Source organism: Alligator sinensis, unplaced genomic scaffold, assembly GCF_000455745.1.
Source record: "Alligator sinensis unplaced genomic scaffold, ASM45574v1 scaffold648_1, whole genome shotgun sequence".
Classification (NCBI taxonomy): domain Eukaryota; kingdom Metazoa; phylum Chordata; order Crocodylia; family Alligatoridae; genus Alligator; species Alligator sinensis.
In genome coordinates, this window is record NW_005842353.1 from 1,371,253 (window position 1) to 1,391,358 (window position 20,106).

The following is a 20,106-nucleotide window of genomic DNA, read 5'->3' on the forward strand; positions in this document are numbered from 1 at the left end:
GAGGGGAATAAGCAGAAAGCACATCCCTCATTTAACTTCACCTAACACCTTTAATAATGCTTTTCAAATTCTTCTTTGACTTCCTAACATTTATTCACTCAGGAAACAATCCAGTGCACACTTATGTTGTCAGAAGACTCTCTGGTTTTGCTTAATAGTTCTCTGTCTGGTCTTAACCCCCTCACACTGAATTATTAGCATCTAATCCCACTACAGCCCTACTTAAGTCAGTAGGACTACTGGTGAAGTAAGCTGATTCTCAGCATGATGAAAACTAATAATGTTTTGAACCAACATGATGGTGGCATTCACTGTGAACTTCTTATGCATTTTTCAAGGTGGTTTATAAATTTTAGGCACCTCAGTCATTGGTAGCTGTTTTTCAGAGGTTCCAAGTAACTACAACTCAAGTCAATGATAATTTTGAGCAATCAGCAGCTCTGAATTTCACCCCAATGCTCTCTCAAGCTGATTGCCAAAGATGAAACATCCCAAAATTAGAGGCTATTTTTGAAAATGTGTGCCAGGATGCCCACTACATCTTCTGTAATCGTGAGAAAGGGCATAATTCTTCCTTCAAATTGAGAATAGCTTCCACTGCCCCAACAGACCTGTTTGGCTGGGTTTTGTAGCAACAATCCTTAAAATCTTATAATGCTGAATTAAAGCTTTAACTTCTTAAAACTTTAGCTTTGTTAACTAAAAAAATACTTATCAACTTATCAAGAGTCCAACATAACAGGTAGAAAAGGAGAGCCAGATTTTGTGCTCACTTATACTGATGTTCTTCAGGTCAAAGGAAACACTCTAAATACACCTGTGAAACTGGGAGATGAATTTTGCATGGACTGTGGATTCCATGTCAGTGAAAGATGTCATGTGGCTGCAGGAGTTCATTAAGTTCAACAAATGCAGTTCATATCAGCAGTGTAGGGATGTGGCCCAGTGCCCACAGCAAAGTAAAAGTGGCAACTTCTGGTTGCGACCACAATTACGAACTCCTCCCTTCAACCAAGTTGACACCTGAAGCACTTGCCCCTATCACAACCTCTAGCTATGCCACTAATCTGTATTTCACCCTTTAGTGTCTCAGGTCAAAACATTTCACACTGTTGAAAAAAGAACAGAATGCTAACTACAACTGTAACAGAAAATAAATCCTTGTCAATAGAAAACAAACACATATAAGTTTTTTGGTTTTTTTAATAGAAAAAAAAAGTTCATTCACAAAAGTGACCAACTTGAGATAAGTAATGTTAAAAATAAAGAAATGTAGTACTCACCACTGAGACATTAAACGCATAAAGGAGATCAAAAGGAAGTGCAGCTATTAAATCAATGATGAACCAGGTAGTTACATAGTGGATACAAATAGATCTTGCTTCAAATATAACTTGGCCAGACTTGCTGACATACGATGTTCGGAAATTTAAAATAATATCTGCTTGACAAAGAGAAGAAACAGAATTACATACAGCAGTTCCTCTGACAATGGGACTGTAATGCCAATCACAGCAACAAGTATATTTTCTTTATTCCCCGACTGGACACAGAATGAAAATGAAACAAACCAAAAAGTTACATTGCAGAGGTCCACTCTGCACATTACCTGTGCCATGCAATTGCCAGATTAATTATGCAACTGGTTTAGAGTGGCTAGACCTGCAGATTAACAACCACACCATAAAAAGGTTCAACTAACTATAATGTTATTACTTGAAAATATGTAATAACTTTATAGCTGGTTGCTATTTAGCTTTAATTTATACATATAGCAAGGTCTGCCCCTGCAGCTGGGAGCCCCATCAGCTGACCAGGTTCCCAGCTTCACGGGGGCACCATGTGTAGCTAGGGCTAGAAGCCCTGCAGCTGAGGGAACTATCAACCCCAACACTGCTAGGAAGCTGTGCCAGGGCTGTGGGTACAGCTATGATCTTCCAGCCCTGGAGATTTGCGGAGCTTTCTCATGCCTGGGAGATAGCAACTGCTGCAGTCTTCCAGCTGTGGTTATGTATGGAACACCCAGTGGCTTGGAGCCCCATCAGCTGAGTGGGTTCCCAACAGTGGCTCCCAATGCACTGGTAATAAGGTACCACAGGATCGAATGTGCAATCCTACAATCACTCCTTCTGCCATGCACATGTGGCATGACAGGAGGCATGACTGTGTGGATTGCACATTATGCCTTTACCTGCATGTGTTGAGGTGCCCTCAGTGTCCATATTTTTAAAAATCTTTACTAAGGTCCTGATCCTGCAAACACTTTACCTACCTGCTTACTCTCATTGAAGCAGTTACATATGTAATGTTACTCTTACATGTAAATCTTTAAAGGGAACCTAAAGAATTATTTGCATTGATTATAAACGGAGTTTTGCATGAATAAAAATTAAGAAAATCTGCATGGTCTGAACTTCACATTTGACAGGGGAGCCTCAATGCTTCTCACATCCCACAAAATGAGGACAATATCCTGCTCTTGAGCTATGCACACAGCTCCTATTGATGTAAGTGCGAACTGCTGCTCCAACCTCTACTGATGTCAAAGGAGCATGGCCATGGATCAAGGGTATTATTTTTAAACCACCAGGAAAGGGTGCAAAAGGGCAATAAAGTTGGATTTACTTCTGTTCATGAAAGCAAAGGGATGCAGGATGATGGACACAATAGAGTGCATAACCTGGCACCATGGAGTTCTGTGAGCTTTTAGAGATCTGAGGGTGAGGGGTTATGAGGTTACAAACTAGAAAAGCAAGGATTTACTGTCTCCAAATAGTAAGAAATTCATATCAGAAGCTAGGTTAAGCCTGCATTTTAATGAGATGAGGAGAGCTGATCATGTTCTTTTTGAACACTTAAGAAAGAACTAAGAGCTTTCTTCAACCAGCAGAATTGGTTTTGCCTTTGAACTTTATAGTCTGGATGTATCAGGAAACTTCCTCAAACAAACCCAAGGAATCTAAAGATTGGGCCTGGAACCAACAAAAAATCTGACCCTACCTCCAGGATTCACTATAAGCTAACATTTTGGATATAAAGTTTGAAGTTTCTATCACATTCTTTCACTGAGACTATCTGTTACTTCAGCCCATCCCATGTCCTCTGTCATTTACCTAGTTTGTGTCTACATACATTAGTCAGCTTTGGAAGAAACTTCATATCGCTCTATTGTTTTATTGCTCTCATAAGAATAAGCAAAGCAAGCAACCCAGCTTTGGTGTAAAGGAAAATAAGGCAAGGCTGCCACATGGACCCCTGTCGTTTTATTTAGGGCATGATTAACTGTCTTAAATAGTAACCTGGCTACACATTGAAGTCAATTTAAGATGCGATAATGCAGGAAATGAGTCACAAAACTATTCCATATATATTCCACAAATAACAACCTTTGTGGCTCATTTGTATCACACCTTAAATTGTACATACCACCTTCGACTGAGTGTCAGAATCCAGCAGGGACAGAATCCAGCTGTCCTGGCAGCCCAATCCTAGGGTGCCTGGGTGCTGGGACCTTTAAAAACCTGAGCTAGGGTTTTGACAATCAGCTGACTATTGTCTGGGGCCAGGGACCTGACTGGGTCCAGTATCAGAACCTGGTTAGGTCCTCAGTCCCAACTGGCAATCAGCTGGTTGTCTGTACTTGGGTTTCAACCTGCAGGTACAGAGGGAGCCCAGCACCATGATCCCAGATTCCACCTGCACTGGCAAAATAAGGCATGATAGGGATCAAATCCCCATTGCCAACATTGTGTGGCACAACAGGAGGCACCATTATTGGTACTATGGCTTAGATTCCACTGCACCTTGAACTAAAGGCATCTCAGAGGCCATGGATCGATAGCCACAATGTTGTCATCCCAAACCAGTGGAAAGAAGTAGTAAATACCATAATTCTTCTACACTATAAAATTAAACCACCTTTATCTGTTCTTTCTCCCACTTACTTGTATATGCTGTGTTTTTCTATTAATGTTTTTTATCAATTTCAAATGTTGACAGCTGATGAATTCTCATTTATTTCCCCACAAGAAGATAGTTAATGCCCATAAGATACTAATAATATATTTTTCCTGAGAGTTTAAAATATTAACTAACAAAAACCAGTAAACCATCACACTGTAAAAGTACTTAGACTTTTGAATGTCAAGATTTATGGTGTGGCTTTTATAATTAAGTTAGGCCAGTGCCCCTTTACACAAAAACCAAAAACTCCTAAGCCAAAATAATAATTTTTACAGGTGCAAGGAGGATACTAGAAACCCTGAGAATCCAGTACCACCACATACATACACTGATTACTATCATTATACCATAACCTTTTCTCTTGGGGGCAGGGATGGCGGGGGAGGTTATCTGGATGATGGGGGAAAAAAGGAAGTAATTCCTTTAGGGATGCTCCCCACTAAAGTGCCAAGAATTGGCATGGGGAATGGAGGCAGGGGACAGAAGAGTCATTTCCTAACCCAATTAACTGGTTATTGGAGGTTCAGGGGAACCATTTTCCCTTGTGCACCTGTGGGAGGATCCATAAATCCTGTTCCTTCAACTGGGGCACTCTCTTGTATCCAAATTAGCAGCTCTGATCCTGACGCATATGATCAGGATTTGGGTCCGCTGTAAGCATTATACTAATCAATTTATAGATTGGGAAGGAATGTTCCCACAGCTCAGGGCATGCCAGCAAATTGTGCCTCAGGCACCAGAGAGCCAGGCAGGCTCCACCAGAAAAAGAAAAGTGGGCCCCTTGCCACTGTTTCTCCCCCCCTCCCCTTGGTGGAGCCTGCCTGAACAGCCCCTGAGCTGCAGGGGTGGGGCAGGGGGCAGTGCTTCCCTCTGTGGTGGTAGCACCCCTGGGGCTGCCCAGGCAGGGTGCTAGCTGGGCAGGTGCTGCCTCAGCTCACAGGCAGGCAGCACTCAGCCCCATATAACAGTGCATGGGGTGCTGGAAGCCAGGGCATGCTTGGGAAGCTCATCCTTAGTGGGCTTCTAGTGCCCTGTGCACTGTCCCTGCCACCTTCTCTGACCACCCAGGAATAGGCTGGCTTGCCCCCAGGGTAGTGTGGGAAGGTGGCAGGAGGGTGGCTGGGTATGCTGGCAGCCAGAGAAGGGGGCTGGTGCACAGGGTGCTGGAAGGCCAGACATGTTGTATGCCAGACATGATGTATGTGTGCAGTTTGTTTTTTTTATCCAGAAAAGTACAATTTGTTCTGTTCAAACCAAAATACATTGGAGGTGGTCTAAGCTGCCATGCTCAAATACATTTTTACATGAAAAAAATCGTGCGTGTGTATATAGTCATGCCATTACACGAGACAAATGATGATTTCTTGTCACTTTTTGTCACATGTACATGGCTCCACCATCATGTGTACATGCACCCATATTCTCCATAAAACATGTCTTAAGTAAATGCCAGTAGTTTCTTTTCTCAGCCCTTCCTTTGTTTTGTTTGTATATTTGTTAGTTTGAAGTTTAGCATGGGAAAGTTGCTAATCTCAACATATTACTTAACTCTCCTTTTTAAAGCGCCTTATATCAGCTTTCAATCCAACCTCATATGGTGTCAATGGTGTTTTGTTTGACAATGAAATGCAGGCACAAGAAAGTCAGTGTAATTATAATTTGGGGAAGGAAGAACAATTCTGGGAAAAGAGAAGCAGTTATTGAAAATAGAAAAAAACTGTGCAGAAAGAAAAATGTTATCATGTTAATGTGGGTGCTTCCTTCAGCCTGAGGTACACTTAATGTATTTTATGCAGCTAGTAACAAAAATTCCTTACAGTTTATAAATAAAATAGATATTAACTTATCTATACCAAAGAGTTCTGCACCAAGTGTGGAACCTCCTTCCGAAGGACAAATACATGTTAATTGCTGACATTGATTTTGATTCTGTTGATTTTGTTACATTTATTTTTTGTAAGCAGATTTGAGGAACTGACAGCAATTTGTTTTAAAAACAAAGACTCCCTGAGTGACTAGGGAGCAAGTGAACAGCAAAAATGGCAGTCTGAAAGCAGTTCACTGGGAGCAAGAGGATGAAGGGGAAAAAGAAGTGGAGCCAAGCACCAGGAACCAGATCCAGCCCCAGGAAGGTAAGTGAGCCAGGGCGGCCTGTGTGTTGGGCTTGCCAAGTGTTTGTTTGGTGGGCTGTTTGCTTGGGGTATGCTCTGAGCAACTGGGAGTGCTGCTAGCTGCTGCCTGTGTCTGACAACAGCCCTACCAAGGGGGCAGAGCCAGGCCCAGCAGGGTATAAAAGGAGACTGCCCTCAAGACCAGGGAGTGAGTGAACAGGGATAGGAAACAGGGCAGTTTGCAAGCAGTCGCAGGTCAGTTCACTACCTCCCTGTTTGAAGGGGAGCTTTTAAGGTAATTTATTTCTTAATATGTTAGTTTACTTTTATATTTAGTGTAAGCAGCTAAAACTCAGGAGTTAGACCAAGACTTAAGCTCCTTGCTTAATTAGAGTCCCGAGTGAGGGAGGGGCAGTTCTCTAGGGAGTTTGCCTGGAAACTCTTTCACCTTTCTTCACTGTAAGGTTAGTGAGAGGAAGCAGGGGAAAGGGAACCTTTCAGGACCAAGGAGCAGTGAACAGGCCAGCTTATCGGTGAGTTTGCTAGGGAGGGCCTGCTTGGAACAAGGGGCAGAAAGAGAGAGGCAGTGAAATGGCTGGAGAATGTTGCAATGTCAGAGCCACTGCCACTGCCAGCACTTCTTCTGCTTGCACCTGTGAGGTGTTTGTCCAGTCAGGACTGATCACCACTGAGACTTTCATCCAGGTCCTGGTTTAGTGCTGTGGAGACTGCAGCTTGCAGGTTCCTTCCAGTGACAGACAGGAAGCGGAGTGACTGCGATGCGAGTGGTGCCTTATGTTCATGTCCCTCAGGGAGCAGGCAAAATCGCTACAAGAAGAGGCAGCAAAACTCCAAAGCATCCTCTGCCATGAGAACTACTTCAATTTGATGCTGAAAGAGACCTCTAGGACTGTGGAGGAAGAACTGTCAGAGGCAGTATGAGAGAAGGAAAAGGACACAGACTCCCAGGAAAGTGGAAACTGGAAGTTTATGACCTCTGGCAGCAAGCAGAAATCTTCATTTCTACCTGCCACCATTTTTCTGGGGAACATATATAGAGCCCTAGCAACAGAAGAGGAGAAGGGGCACATTTCATTAATGGAAGAGGCCAGGCCAGGCATCCCCAAGTTTGGGAGGATTGAGACCACTGCCATAAAAAGAAAGAGATGGGTTGGAGATTCCCTTTTGAGGAGGATGGAGGCATCCTGTCATGGATGGGTATAAACTGTTCAGGAAGGTCAGGCAGTAGAGAAGAGGAGGAGGAGTTGCGTTTTATGTAAAAGAGCAGGCCGATTGCTCAGAGCTCCAGAATGAAACTGGAGATAGGCCTGTTGAAAGTCTCAGGGGTGAGGTCAGAGGGGAGAACAAGGGTGATGTCATGGCGGGGGGTATGCTATAGACCACCAGAACAGGAGGTTGGGGTGGATGAGGCTTTCTTCAAACAGCTAGCAGAAGTTTCCAGATCATAAGCCCTGGTTCTCATAGTGGACTTCAATCACCCCAACATCTGTTGAGACGGCAATACAGAAGCAGACAGGCAATCCAGGAAGTTTTTGGAGAATACTGGGGACAACATCCTGGTACAAGTGCTGAAGAGGACAACTACTTCTTCTCATGTCTCTACACCATATTTGGCCATTTTATTACACATGCTTGTGCTTGTTTATTGTACTTTATGAGGTCTTTCATTGTATCTGTGCCTTCAAGCAACAGGCATTGCAGCAGGTGTTGCACAGTTTGAGGCTCTGTGCCACATTCACTTGTGCTTGAACCAGTGGTGTAACCAGACTTCTTCCTTGGAGCTTTTGACTTTGGTAGTACATGGTTGAGACATGGTTTGTGAACCCCTGATGGAAGGACTCCACATTGGAATGTCCGTTTTTCCATTGTCAGGTATTTTCATCAGCCTCTTGTTCCACATCTGTAGTTGTATCTCCTTGGGTGTGGCATCGAGATGTTGAGTGTCGATGAGGAAGCTCCTGCATGACTCAAAATATGTGTGTGCTGTGGGATAGTCATACAGAAGTCAGACATCTTCATTTTGTCTCTATCATTTTATTCTGCTGGTCACTGCTCTTCTGTCAGGTGGAATGATGCCAGCCAAAAGATACACACTGTGTACTCTGATAGACTTCATACATTCCACAATGTATCAGCAGCTTTCATTCAGAATGGGGTAAGGGTGCTTAGCATGTATAGATCTCTCCCATACAGGGCATGCATACCCAGCAGAGAAGCTGAGAGCCAGAGCAGCGGTTCAAATGCCTGAGGGACTAGCTCCTCATTTTGAGTTGGTGAGCTTATGTAGAATGCTGTTCTGAGTGCTCACCTTTGCTATCATCTTCATGATGTGTTCTTTGTATAAGAGGGTTTGACTGAGGGTGACTCTAAGTTAAACTGAATTTGGAGAGTGGGATAGTGGGGTCCTGGACCATGTAATGTTGAGCTTGTGGTTGGCCTCATGATTTTTCAGATGGGAGGCGTATACTTGTGTTTTCACTGAGTTGGCATGTAATTGGTTTTCAATTTGGTACAAGGTTAGGCCAGTTAGTGCCTTGCTTAGGGATTTTTCAACATGGTCAAAGCCAGTGTTGTGTGCTGTTATGCACAGGTTGTTTGCATAAATTTAATGTTCTGTTTCCAAATTGACTGGTTGGTCATTCATATAGATGTTATATAACTGTGGTGCAAGTATGCTTCCTTGGGGGAGTCCATTAATCTGCTACCTCCATCTGCTTTGCTTCCCATCCAAAGTTTGACAAAAAGAAGTCTGTTTTTGAGCAGGGTTTGTATCATCTCTGTAAGGTATAGATCGTTTGTTATTTCCAGGGTCTTGTGAAGGACTCATTAGTGGTTAACTGTATCATAGGTGATTGTTAGCTTGACCAATGCCAATTAGAGGCCATAATTGGAGAGGTCAACTAGAGTCTGTACTCTTCTTGACCTGCTGCTCACCAACGGAAGAATTGGTGGGGAATGTAGTAAAGGCAACTTGGGCAGCAGTGACCACAAGATGATTGAGTTTAGGATCCGGAGAAAAAACGAAGGAAGGAAAGCAGCAGAGTATGGACCCTGGACTTCAGAAAAGCAAAATTTGACTAACTCAGGGAACTCATGGGCAGAATCCCCTGGGAGGCCAGTCTGAGTGCAAAAGGAGTCCAAGAAAGCTGGCTGTACTTCAAAGAAACCTTACTGAGGGCACAGGAATGGACCATCCCGATGCTCAGAAAGACTAGTAAATATGGCAGAAGACCAGCTTGGCTTAGCAGGGAACTCTTCAGTGAGCTAAAACAGAAAAAGGAAGCTAACAAGAAGTGGAAACTCAGACAAACAACTAGGGAGGAGCATAAGAGTATTGCTTGGGCATGCAGGGATAAAATCAGGAAGGCTAAAGCACAACTGGAGTTGCAGCTAGCAAGGGACATGAAGAGTAGCAAGAAGGGCGTCTACAAATATGTCAGCAACAAGAGGAAGATCAGGGAAAGTGTAGGTCCTTTACTGAATGGGGGAGACAACCTAGTGAGAATTGATGGAGAAAAGACTGAAGTACTCAATGCTTTTTTCATCTTAGTCTTTCCAGCAAGGTCAGCCCCCAGACTACTGCACCTGACAGCACAGCTTGGGGAGGAGATGAGCAGCTAACAGCGGTGAAAGAACAGGCTAGGGACTATTTAGGAAAGCTGGATATGTACAAGTCCATGGAGTCAGATGCAATGCATCTGAGGCTGCTGAAGGAGTTGGCCAATGTGATTGCAGAGCTATTGGCCATTATCTTTGAAAACCCATGGCAATTGGGAGAGGTCCCAGGTGACTGGGAAAGAGCAGATATAGTGCCTATCTTTGAGAAAGGGAAGAAGGAGAATCCAGGTAACTACAGACCAGTCAGCCTCACCTTAATCCCTGGAAAAATCTTGGAGCAGATCCTCAAAAATACATTCCTAAGCACTTGGACAAAGTGATTAGGAACAGTCAGCATGGATTCACCAAGGACAAGTCATGCCTGACCAACATGATTACCTTCTATGACAAGCTTACTGCCACTCTTGATGTGGGGAGACTAGCAGGCATGATATACCTTAACTTTAGCAAGCCTTTTGATTCATTCTCCCACAACATTCTCATAAAGAAGCTAAGGAAATATGGGTGTAATGAATGGATTGTAAAGTGGACAGAAAACTGGCTGGATTGTTTGGCTCAAAGGGTAGTAATCAATGGCTCAATGTCTAGTTGGCAGCTGGTATCAAGTGGAGTGCCCTGGGACCAGTTTTGTTCAATATAGTCATCAACAATTTGGAAGATGGGATGGAGTGCACCCCCAGCAAGTTTTCAGATAACACCAAGCTGCAGAGATACACTGGAGGGTAAGGCTAGGGTTAGGATTCAGAGAGACCTCGAAAAATTGGAGGATTGGGCCAAAAGAAATCCCATGAGGTTCAGTAAGGACTAATGCACTGCACTTGGTATGGAATAATCCCATGCACTTGGTACAGGCTGGGAACCAATGGGCTAAGCAACAGCTCTGCAGCAAGGGACCTGGGGGGTTACAGTGGACAATAAGCTGAATAGGAGCCAACATGTGCCCTTGTTGCCAAGAAGGCTAATGGCATACTGGGCTGCATTAGTAGGAGCATTGCTGGCAGACTGAGGGAGGTGATTCTTCCCTTCTATTCAGCACTGGTGAGGCTACATCTGGAATACTATGTCCAGATTTGCCCTTCCATCTCCTCCCACTACAGAAAGGTTGTGGACAAATTGGAGAGAGTGTCGAGCAGAGGGCAATGAAAATGGTTAGGGGGCTGGGGCACATGCCACATGAGGAAGCCTGATGGAACTGGGCTTATTTAGTCTGGACTAGAGAAGATGGATGGGGGATTTGATAACAGCCTTCAACTACCCGAAGGGTGCTTGAAAAAAAAGAAGAAGCTAGACTGTTCTCAGTGGTGGCAGATAACGGAGCAAGGAGCAATGAGCTCAAGTTGTAGCAAGGGAAGTTTAAGTTAGATATTAGGAAAAAACTGTCTTGGTAGGAGGGTAGTAAAGCATTGGAACAAGTTACCCAGAGACACTATGGAATCTGTATCCTTAGAGGATTTTAAGACCCAGCTAGACAAAGCCTTGGCTGGGGTAATATAGTTGGGGATGGTCCTGCTTTGAGCAGAAAGTTGGAATAAATGACCTCCTGGGGTCCCTTCCAACCTTAATTTTCCATGATATGTGGCTTTAACTAGAAACTTTAAAAGGGATAATTTACCAAAGCTTAAAGCAGCAGTCAGCATAACACCCTGGAAATATTAATTTAAGTGGGAAGAATTAACAACAATTAGAAATTGTTTAATGAGATTCTACTGGATGCACCAAAGCTACAATTTTACAGAGCGGGGAAAAATGATGTGGCACAAAAAATCATGTTGGTTAAAAGGCCGGCAGCAGTATAAACATTGAGAAAATATATAAATAATTAGAAAGTAAAATAAATGTCAAAGAATATCAGTTATATGTCAGAAGGTATAAATAGCTAATAAGGGAAGGGATCTTTGTTTGGTCTTTGAAATTCTTTTATGACCCCAGATATTAGCCTAAGTTCATGAATAGCAGAAGGCATCGTGCTAAAGGATAGCTAACATGGTTTCATTGTGGGCAGGTCATTTCTGACCAACCTCGTCTCCTTTTATAGTCAAATAATAAACTGCTTAGATGTGGGAGATGAGGTTGATGTCATGTACTTGGATTTTAAAAAGGCCTTTGATATGGTCTCCCATGACACTCTTATAAAAAAAAAACTGGGGTCTTGTGGGCTGGCAGAGTCCATGGTCAGGTGGGTGAAGAGGTAGAACCCAGAGAGTGTTAGTGGATGGGTCTGTATTATTTTGGCAGGAGGTAGCCAGCTGTGAGCCACAGGGATTTTTGTTCTTGGCCCTGTGCTGTTCAATATCTTTATCAATGATTTAGATGAAGCTGTAGAAAGTATGCTGGCCAAGTTTGCAGACAATACTAAGTTATGGAGTAAAGCAGTCATGCTAGGGGATAGGATGTGGATCCAAGCGAATAGGACAAGCTGGAAAGGTGGGCAGAGTGGAACCGGATGCAGTTCAATAACAATAAATAAGGAGTTCTTCATCTGGCGAGAAGTAACCAGCAACATGAATATAGGTTAGAAGGAGATGTTCTGGCTAGCACGATGGCTGAAAGGGATCTCTGGGTTATGGCTGATCACAGGATAAACATGAACTGCCAGTGCAATGCTGTAGTCAACAAAGCTAATAGCACACAAGGATACATTAGTTGATGCGTCGCAAGCAGGGCTAAGAAAATGATACTGCCTCTCTACTCAGCATTGGTGAGATGCCAGCTGGAGTACCATCTGGGCACCACACTTCAAAAAAGATGTGGAGAATCTTGAAAGGGTTCAGAGAAGGGTCACAAGAAGGATTAATGGCCTGCAGGTCAAACATTATGAGGAAAGACTAAGGGATCTGGGACTGCGCAGCTTGGGGAAGAGAAGATTGAGGGGGGACTTGGTGGATTTCTATAAGTATGTTAGGGGTGAATATCAGGAGCTAGGAGAAAAACTGTTAACTAGGGCACCCCAGGGGAGGACAAGGAGCAATGGCGATAAACTGTTAGAGGATGGTTTCAGTTGGATGTAAGGAAGAACTTCTTCATAGTAAGGGTGACCAGAATCTGGAATAGACTTCCCAAAGAGGTGGTGCAGTCTCCAACCTTAGAAGTTTTGAAGAGGAGACTGGACAGATACCTTGCTGGGGTCATTTGATCTCAGCAGTATTCCTGCAAGGGGGTTGGATTCAATGATCTTTCGAGGACTCTTCCAGCCCTTAATTTATTTGATTCTATGTGATGATTTGGTGAACCTTAAAAAGTTCATAGGGAGGTTATGAAACCAAAAACTGAGGGACAGCTCATGCATACAGAAGAGACCATGGTTTGGGAGAACTCATACAAATTCTATACCCTATTGAAAAATATAGTAGGGGAGTATTAAGTATAGGAGCCATTACGGCAGGGAGAAGACAATAAACAGATGGAAAATAATCTACCCCAAGTTGTGAAGAAGACACTTAACAGATGGAAAATAATCTACCCCAAGTTGTTCACATTGGTAATTAATATAGAGTAGACAAATTGGTCCAAAATTCACATTCTAGATTACTGAGCACTAAATTTCCTCATGCACAGTAGCACTGATTTTAAAATATGAATTACTTAAATCTTAATTGAGTAGCAATAATGCAACCCTATGAGGCTTTCCAATTGAAACTACAGCATCAGAACTGGTAATTGTTAATTTAATATTATGTCAGCTCGAACTGCAAAATGGCCAGAAATTTGTATCCCAAATGCCCTGATTATAAAGATAATTTTCTAGAAAATAAATGTTAAGGGCATAAGGTTTATAGCAAATTTACAGTTAAAAGGAGGCAAGGAGAGCATTAGTTACCATGTTGACTAATAACATATAACAATAATCATATTTTAAGATGTACGTTCTTATATACAGCGTCCAAATACATTTATGCTTCTTCAAGACTGAACCTTCAATTTGTGCATTCTGTGCGCCCAAGGCAGGTTTGTGTGGGCCTGTTTCAGACTAGAAATCCTTGGGCAAGGACTGCATTTCCATACTTATTTTTTGCAGTGCTGAGAATACTATTGGTGCTCAGTTAAAAATTAATAATAATTCCATTGGCAAGTTTGTCACCTAAAAACAAAACTTTTATTACTCAAATGCTGGAGACCATACTTTGGAAATAATATAGGTTTATTTCACTGAGGGACACTTCTCTCTGGGGAATCAGTATAAAGTGGAATAGCAGCACTGTAAATCAAATGCAAGTCCATAAATCATGCCACTTACTCAGAAAAACAGAACAGGATAAATAAATAATAGCTCTCATACCAGAAAAGCTATGACAAAAGTGGCAACAGACAAGATGAAAGTGGCAGCAGCAGGACAATAGGATTTTAAAGATTTAAACACATGTCCATTTGCCCTGCTCTACAAAGGTATCTAAAATGCCTACATCCTAAAACATTGTTCTGGCATAAAGGACTTTGCTGTATGCCCCTGTCTTCATTAGAAAGGAGATAGCTTCTGAACTAGAACTTGCTTCTCTCATATCCATGCTCACTAAGCAATTACCCTCTTCTGTGAGGAAGTATGACTTCAGTGCAACTAGAAAAAATGAAAGATGATGGCTACTTTTTCACATGCAAAAATTAAACTGACATTAATATTAACATTAGGTTATGATTCCATTCCCACTGGTTGTAGTGAAAGATGGCAGACATTTTCCTGGGAGGAACTGCATGAGATTATGGGCACCAGTAAGAAAAATCATGAGATTTTTTTTCAGGGCTTGATATCAACCCAGACTACAAATTCACAATTATAATGAAATCAAAAGAGCTGGCAGCTCTAGGGGTGCAGACAGACTTAACACTTGAACTGTTCCAAGAATGTTGCTGTTTGGTAACCAGTTCGCAACTGTCTCTGGGCAGAAATGTCTACATGTACACTACTAAAGTTTCCGAGTAAAATAGTCATCTTTTAGGGATTGTGTTGCTGCCAAAATGCACCCAGGGGAGTGATAGACTACCCAAAGCATAATGCCTTCCAGGGGTCAGTGCCCAGTTTCCCCAGGATTCCTCTAGTTGTGGAAAAGACCTGGAATGGAACAGAGGGGCAAAGTGAAATGGTTGTCAGGTGCTGGTGGAGCTTCATGGCCCCCTGCTTGTGGTTCCCAGAGGACTGGATGCTCCAGGTTCCCCCCCAAAACTCCCAAGTTTTCCTAAACCCTGTCCTGGGAAGCTACCTTGTAGGATCCAAGGCTGAACTGGGTGGCAGGAGATGGTAGGAACTGGAGAAGTTGCCAGGGTTTTATTGTCCCCTGCTTCTGGGCTGTCACTGCTTCCTTCCACCCAAACCAGACCCTATGCCTCTGTTTCTCTGAATGACTCACCTGTATAGACCATGCCTGTACTTGCTCTGCATCCTATTAACCTCTGAGCAGTGTTACCCAGAGAGGGGGCGATTGGGTATGTGTGTGTGCTGGGGCAAAGGAGAAGGTGGCTGGGGACTTCTGGCTCTTTATTCCACAGACTGGTTGCTTTATGACTTCTCGCAATCTTTGCCTCATGCTGTGGCCTTAAAAGAACTTCCCCTAGAAAGCAGCTCAAGTACCCACCAGCAATTGCATGGAGATGTGTGCGCAGGGTGGAACCTGCAGGGCAGGGCTGGCTGCAAGACTGCAGTACAGAGGGCAAGGAACAAGAATTAAAGGGCTCATTCACTTCACATTGAATGTGGAATGGACTGTCATTCTGTCCTATTAACTGTTCATTGTGCAATGGCTCTATTTTCCCACCACCAGCACCCAACAATTGGCAGATGTTTATTTATTGCAGTTATAAAACCTATCCACCACAATCAGGGGGCCATACAGCCCTCATAGCAACTGGCTACCTACCTTCCCTTCTACCTCCACCACAAATGAGCCTGATACCCCCGCCAAGGGTTCCTAACAGGGAAGTGAAATGGATTTGAAGGCTTTCTGCTTTTCCAACCCTGCAGACTGTGGTCTCTAAAGGCAATAGATCTTTGGGTAGGAGAGTCCTGGCTGCATCCGAGAGCAGCCCCGTTGCCCTGCATGGGTTTGGGTGGCTAAAGAGCAGTGTAGTTTGGGATGCCTGGAGGACTGACCAGATGCTAGGTTTGGAGTGCTCTGTACATAACATAGAGCTCTTTCTCAAAACACTGGCTCAAAACAGTACATGATTGTCCTGGTGTGCTTTTGAAATGTTCCAAGAAGCTTAAACTGGTCTTAAGCACCATGCACATCTAGACTCTTGGGGTTGAAAGTGTACATAGCATGTTCTAAGTATTAAGTCTGTCAACGCCCTAGGGGTAAAGTAAGATTTGAGAACTGGGAGCCACAAACAGATTTTCCTTTGGGCTTCCACCTATAACAGAGTCTTCCTCTTATTAAGATACCAAGCTTTCATTTCCTGGTCTTGAGTTTGGTAATTACTAGAAGATCTTAAGTGAATAAGATATATATATATATAGAGAGAAAACTAGCAACACTTAATCTCACAAAACTAACTACTTTGGGACAAATCATATCTGGACCTGAAACCTCATTTTGATTTGTTTAAAATGGAACCTACACCTAAATTTATCAACTGATAAAACACGACTCCTGGGTGCACATATTTCATTACTCAAAGTCTCCTGGTTGTGTTTAGCATACATTTGTCTAAAATTTACATGATGTTAAACCAAAAACCTAAGAAACTAAAAAATGGTGAGAAGACAACATATTTCACCAAGGAAAAAAAAAATCTCCTTTGACTGATTTCACAAATAACAACATAAAAACAGGTTTAGTCATTTTCATTTTCCACTGCAATTTAGCATTCATACAGTGTCCAGCACAGCAGACATGAACCATAAGTGGCAACAGCTAAAATTATCTCAGTGTTCTCAAAACTGTACATTTACATGGTTATACACTTCTATCGTGTCTGTATTTAAAGTTCCCCAAAATAGATTGTGATTTAACCACAAGTGTCTTAGCCTTAGGTGTTAGCTATTCTTATCCTAACAACCCAAATGGATTTCCGGTAACACATTCCTTGAGCATAATTATTCCACACTCCCAAGAAAGCAAAATAACCTCCTGAGATGCTTAGTTCATAGGAAATAGTCAGCCCCCACACACTTTTATAGACCTTTCAGTGAAAGCAGAGACCAAACCCACCCCCAAAAAACAAAACCCAGAAAACCCCCCAGTTCTCATGACATATCTACATCCCTTTTTTTGTAACTATGGGCCTGTAAGTCATGGAACAGATCACACATATCTCTATATACAGTCAGAACAAAATAAAATTCTTCAATTACTAAATAAGTCAAAGACCACAGTCTTTTTATTTATTTGTTTTTAAACGCTTTATAAAAGAGAACACAGTGGAATAGATAATGCTGATATAAAATAGAAGCAGTGCAAAGCATTTTGTGGCATACAGAGAATAGGACCATCACCTATTTCTGATTTTCTGATGTGATCCTTCTAAGAAATCATGATTTCGAGATCACGGAGTACAGACATGAACTAGCAAAAGCTTCATTAGTTTCATCCTGGAAACGAACAGCATCAGTAGTACTGCTGCTTACACTAAAATGTTATGATTCAGTCCACGCAGAGACCCTCTATCAGGTAGTCACTAGGGCTGTGCAAAACTTCGGTCCCCGATTTGATTTGGTGGACATTTGGCCTGATTTGGTGGCTGACTCTCCAAATCCGAATAGAATCAGGAGACCCTTTAATCTCTCCAAATCAAATCAGAACCCTCCGAATTGATTCGGACAGATTTGGAAAGATTCAGTGATTCAGATATAGACACAGCTATAATGTGTTTTCTACATACCTCAAGGTGCCAGGCAGCTCGTGAATGCTGAGATGCTGGGGCAGATGGATCATCCCACAGGACCATGGGAGGCTCCCTAGTGCACTTGGCAGTGGACCCAGAAGTGGACCAGAAGCACTTCCAGGTCCACCGGGAGTGCGCAGGGAGCCCCCTTATGCCCCCCCCAGCTTGGCGACTGTTTCCTCCTGGGTCTGGAGGGGCACCTAGGTTCCCCCCATGGCTGATCACCGAGCCAGGGGGGCATGCCCCCCCCCCCGCATGCTTGGGGGTGGACCTAGAAGTGGACTGGAAGTACTTCCAGTCCACTTCTGGGTTCACCACAGAGCACATGGGAGGGCCCCCCACACTCCTGTGGTATGCTCCATCTGCCCGAGCATCACAGCGTTCATGAGCCATGCCTGGTACCTTGAGCTATGTAGAAAAAACATTTAAAGCTGTGCCTATGGCTGATTCTCTGAATCAGCATTGAATCTTCAGATTCAGATTCATCCAGATCAAATCAGGGACAGTGATCTGAATCAATGAATTGAATCACTGTCCCCAATTCAGGCTGAATCTGAATCCGAATTGAATATGGCCCATTTTACACACCCCTAGTAGTCACCCACCTGTTATAATTGGACCAAGCCTTTGGATCATACATGCTGTCAAAGACGTCTGGGTTTGGATCAAAGCACAATCACTGTTTCCATTTTAAGCCTGCAGGGCACATTCCTATAACACACATCTGGAATTCATTCTGGGCATCTGAGACCCTAGAGTTGAATATGTAACATGTTATTCCAGAAGAACAAGTTTTGCAAAAGACACTCTCAAACACCCACTACATTTTTAGACAGCATTACAGAGTTAGAAATCTAGATAAAAGACCAGAACTGCAATTCTTTCCCCTCAGAGCCCAAACCACTTACAAGAGATCTGAAAGATTTGATTAGTGCCCTTATGGTCCCTTCTGCCTTCCTCCAGCAAAATATTTCTGTTCTTGCAATCAAATGGCTTCTTGCATGCAGAATTCCCTCTTTTTATTAACACAATTTTGAGCCCCAGCATAAAAATCCAGCATAAAACCATGCTAGGTTTATGTGCACAATGTTTTTGCTTACGTACAGGTGGTAAAACAGATGAGACTTAGCAAGTCAATCCTTGGGTGCTATGTGAATGATTCTGTTTGTATTCCTACTTTTCTTAACCTTGTTATACATTCTATACATACAATAACATGTATCACTTCAAACTGGCTCTCAAAACAGACCACATATTAAGACCAATACAAAATAGAGGGACATAATTCAGGCCACAAACTTAACTGAATCTCACAAAACAAAATGAAATCCATATACTGACAGAAGAAAGGGAGAAACTAAGAGCCTTGTTACATGTTGCACTTTGAGCTAAAAACCTTCTCTGTCCCCCACTTGCACAGCTGTGACTTGTCACTGGAGAGCAGGCAAGCAGGGGACAAACTAGGAACTATAGTTGTGAGTTGCCAATAGAGGGCTCTTGAGTCAGGACACACTTCTATCCCTGCTCTAAGTGGGGGTGTGAGAGATGGGTTGGAGCGGGGGGAGCATGAAGCTGGGTGGCGGAGACAATAGGATGGGGGTAATGAAATGGGAGGTGGAAAGGAAATGGGGGTGAGGGAAGGATGGTGAAATGAAAGAAGTCAGCCATGGAAGGAAACAATAAAAATAAGTGAAAACAAAAATAAATTCAAAAGAAACAAAGAACAAATAAATTAAATAATGTCTTATGTTTTTAAAAATCGGGATTGTGGTGTGGGAGGTGCTGGTTATATGTCCTGGGGTGGCTTGAAGGTGGAAGTGATGAAGGAAGTCACTTTAGAGGAAGCTACTACCCCTGCCCTTTGAAGGAAACCCTATCTTATGGGTACCCGGTCCTGCCCCCTACCTTATTTCCTCCACCTCCCCTGGACCCATCTGTGCCATGTGACCTAGTTAGCTAGCATGCACTCTGCAGGCTGTGAGCATGGGGTTGCACATCTCAGGGCGGGAAGGTCAAACTCCCAAAGGTAGGAGGGGGTGTTGGCTTGGTTGGCAATAAAGCTCAGGGAATGGAAAGTTTGTCCACACAGAACAGGGGGGAAGGGACACTGCATCCTGGGACACTGGAGGACTGCAACTTGGGTGGCTTCTCTCTGGGGCATGGTCACACATTAATGGAACACAAGCTGAGTAACACAGATCAGAGAGAAACCTGTGCTGGAGTGATGTAACTTTAAGATGCCTAAGTGTGCTTAAAACTAGTTTCAGGTGTTGTGTAAACAATCCAGGGGTTAAGAGGTCCAGGAGCCACTTAAAATTAACATGCAACAAAGCCTTAAGGAATGTTTCATGCAGAAAGTTAACAGCAAAATTCTCAACAAAAGCCAGAGCCACCAAAACCCATCTCCCTCAGAGAGAAAAACCATACAGTTCCTATGATTCAACAACATAACAGAAATCAAAACCAGCACATAAAGGAGGAGCTATTGTTATTCTTAACCATCAATGGCCACCTCCAGATGAGTGAAGATGTACGGTATTTTGAAAAAACCCTAGCCAAAAATAGCTTGGCTGGCCACAGC

General features: G+C 43.1%; 1 protein-coding gene across 1 annotated transcript in view; it reads right to left on the reverse strand.

Moving 5' to 3' along the window:
- The window catches only part of KCNH8 (potassium voltage-gated channel subfamily H member 8), a 256,860-nt gene that overhangs the window by 124,831 nt on the left and 111,923 nt on the right, over positions 1-20,106 (reverse strand). Inside the window, exon 6 of the mRNA XM_006029058.2 lies at positions 1,284-1,441. Within this exon, the coding sequence (XP_006029120.1) occupies positions 1,284-1,441 (158 nt within the window). The remainder of the gene's footprint in view (positions 1-1,283; positions 1,442-20,106) is intronic.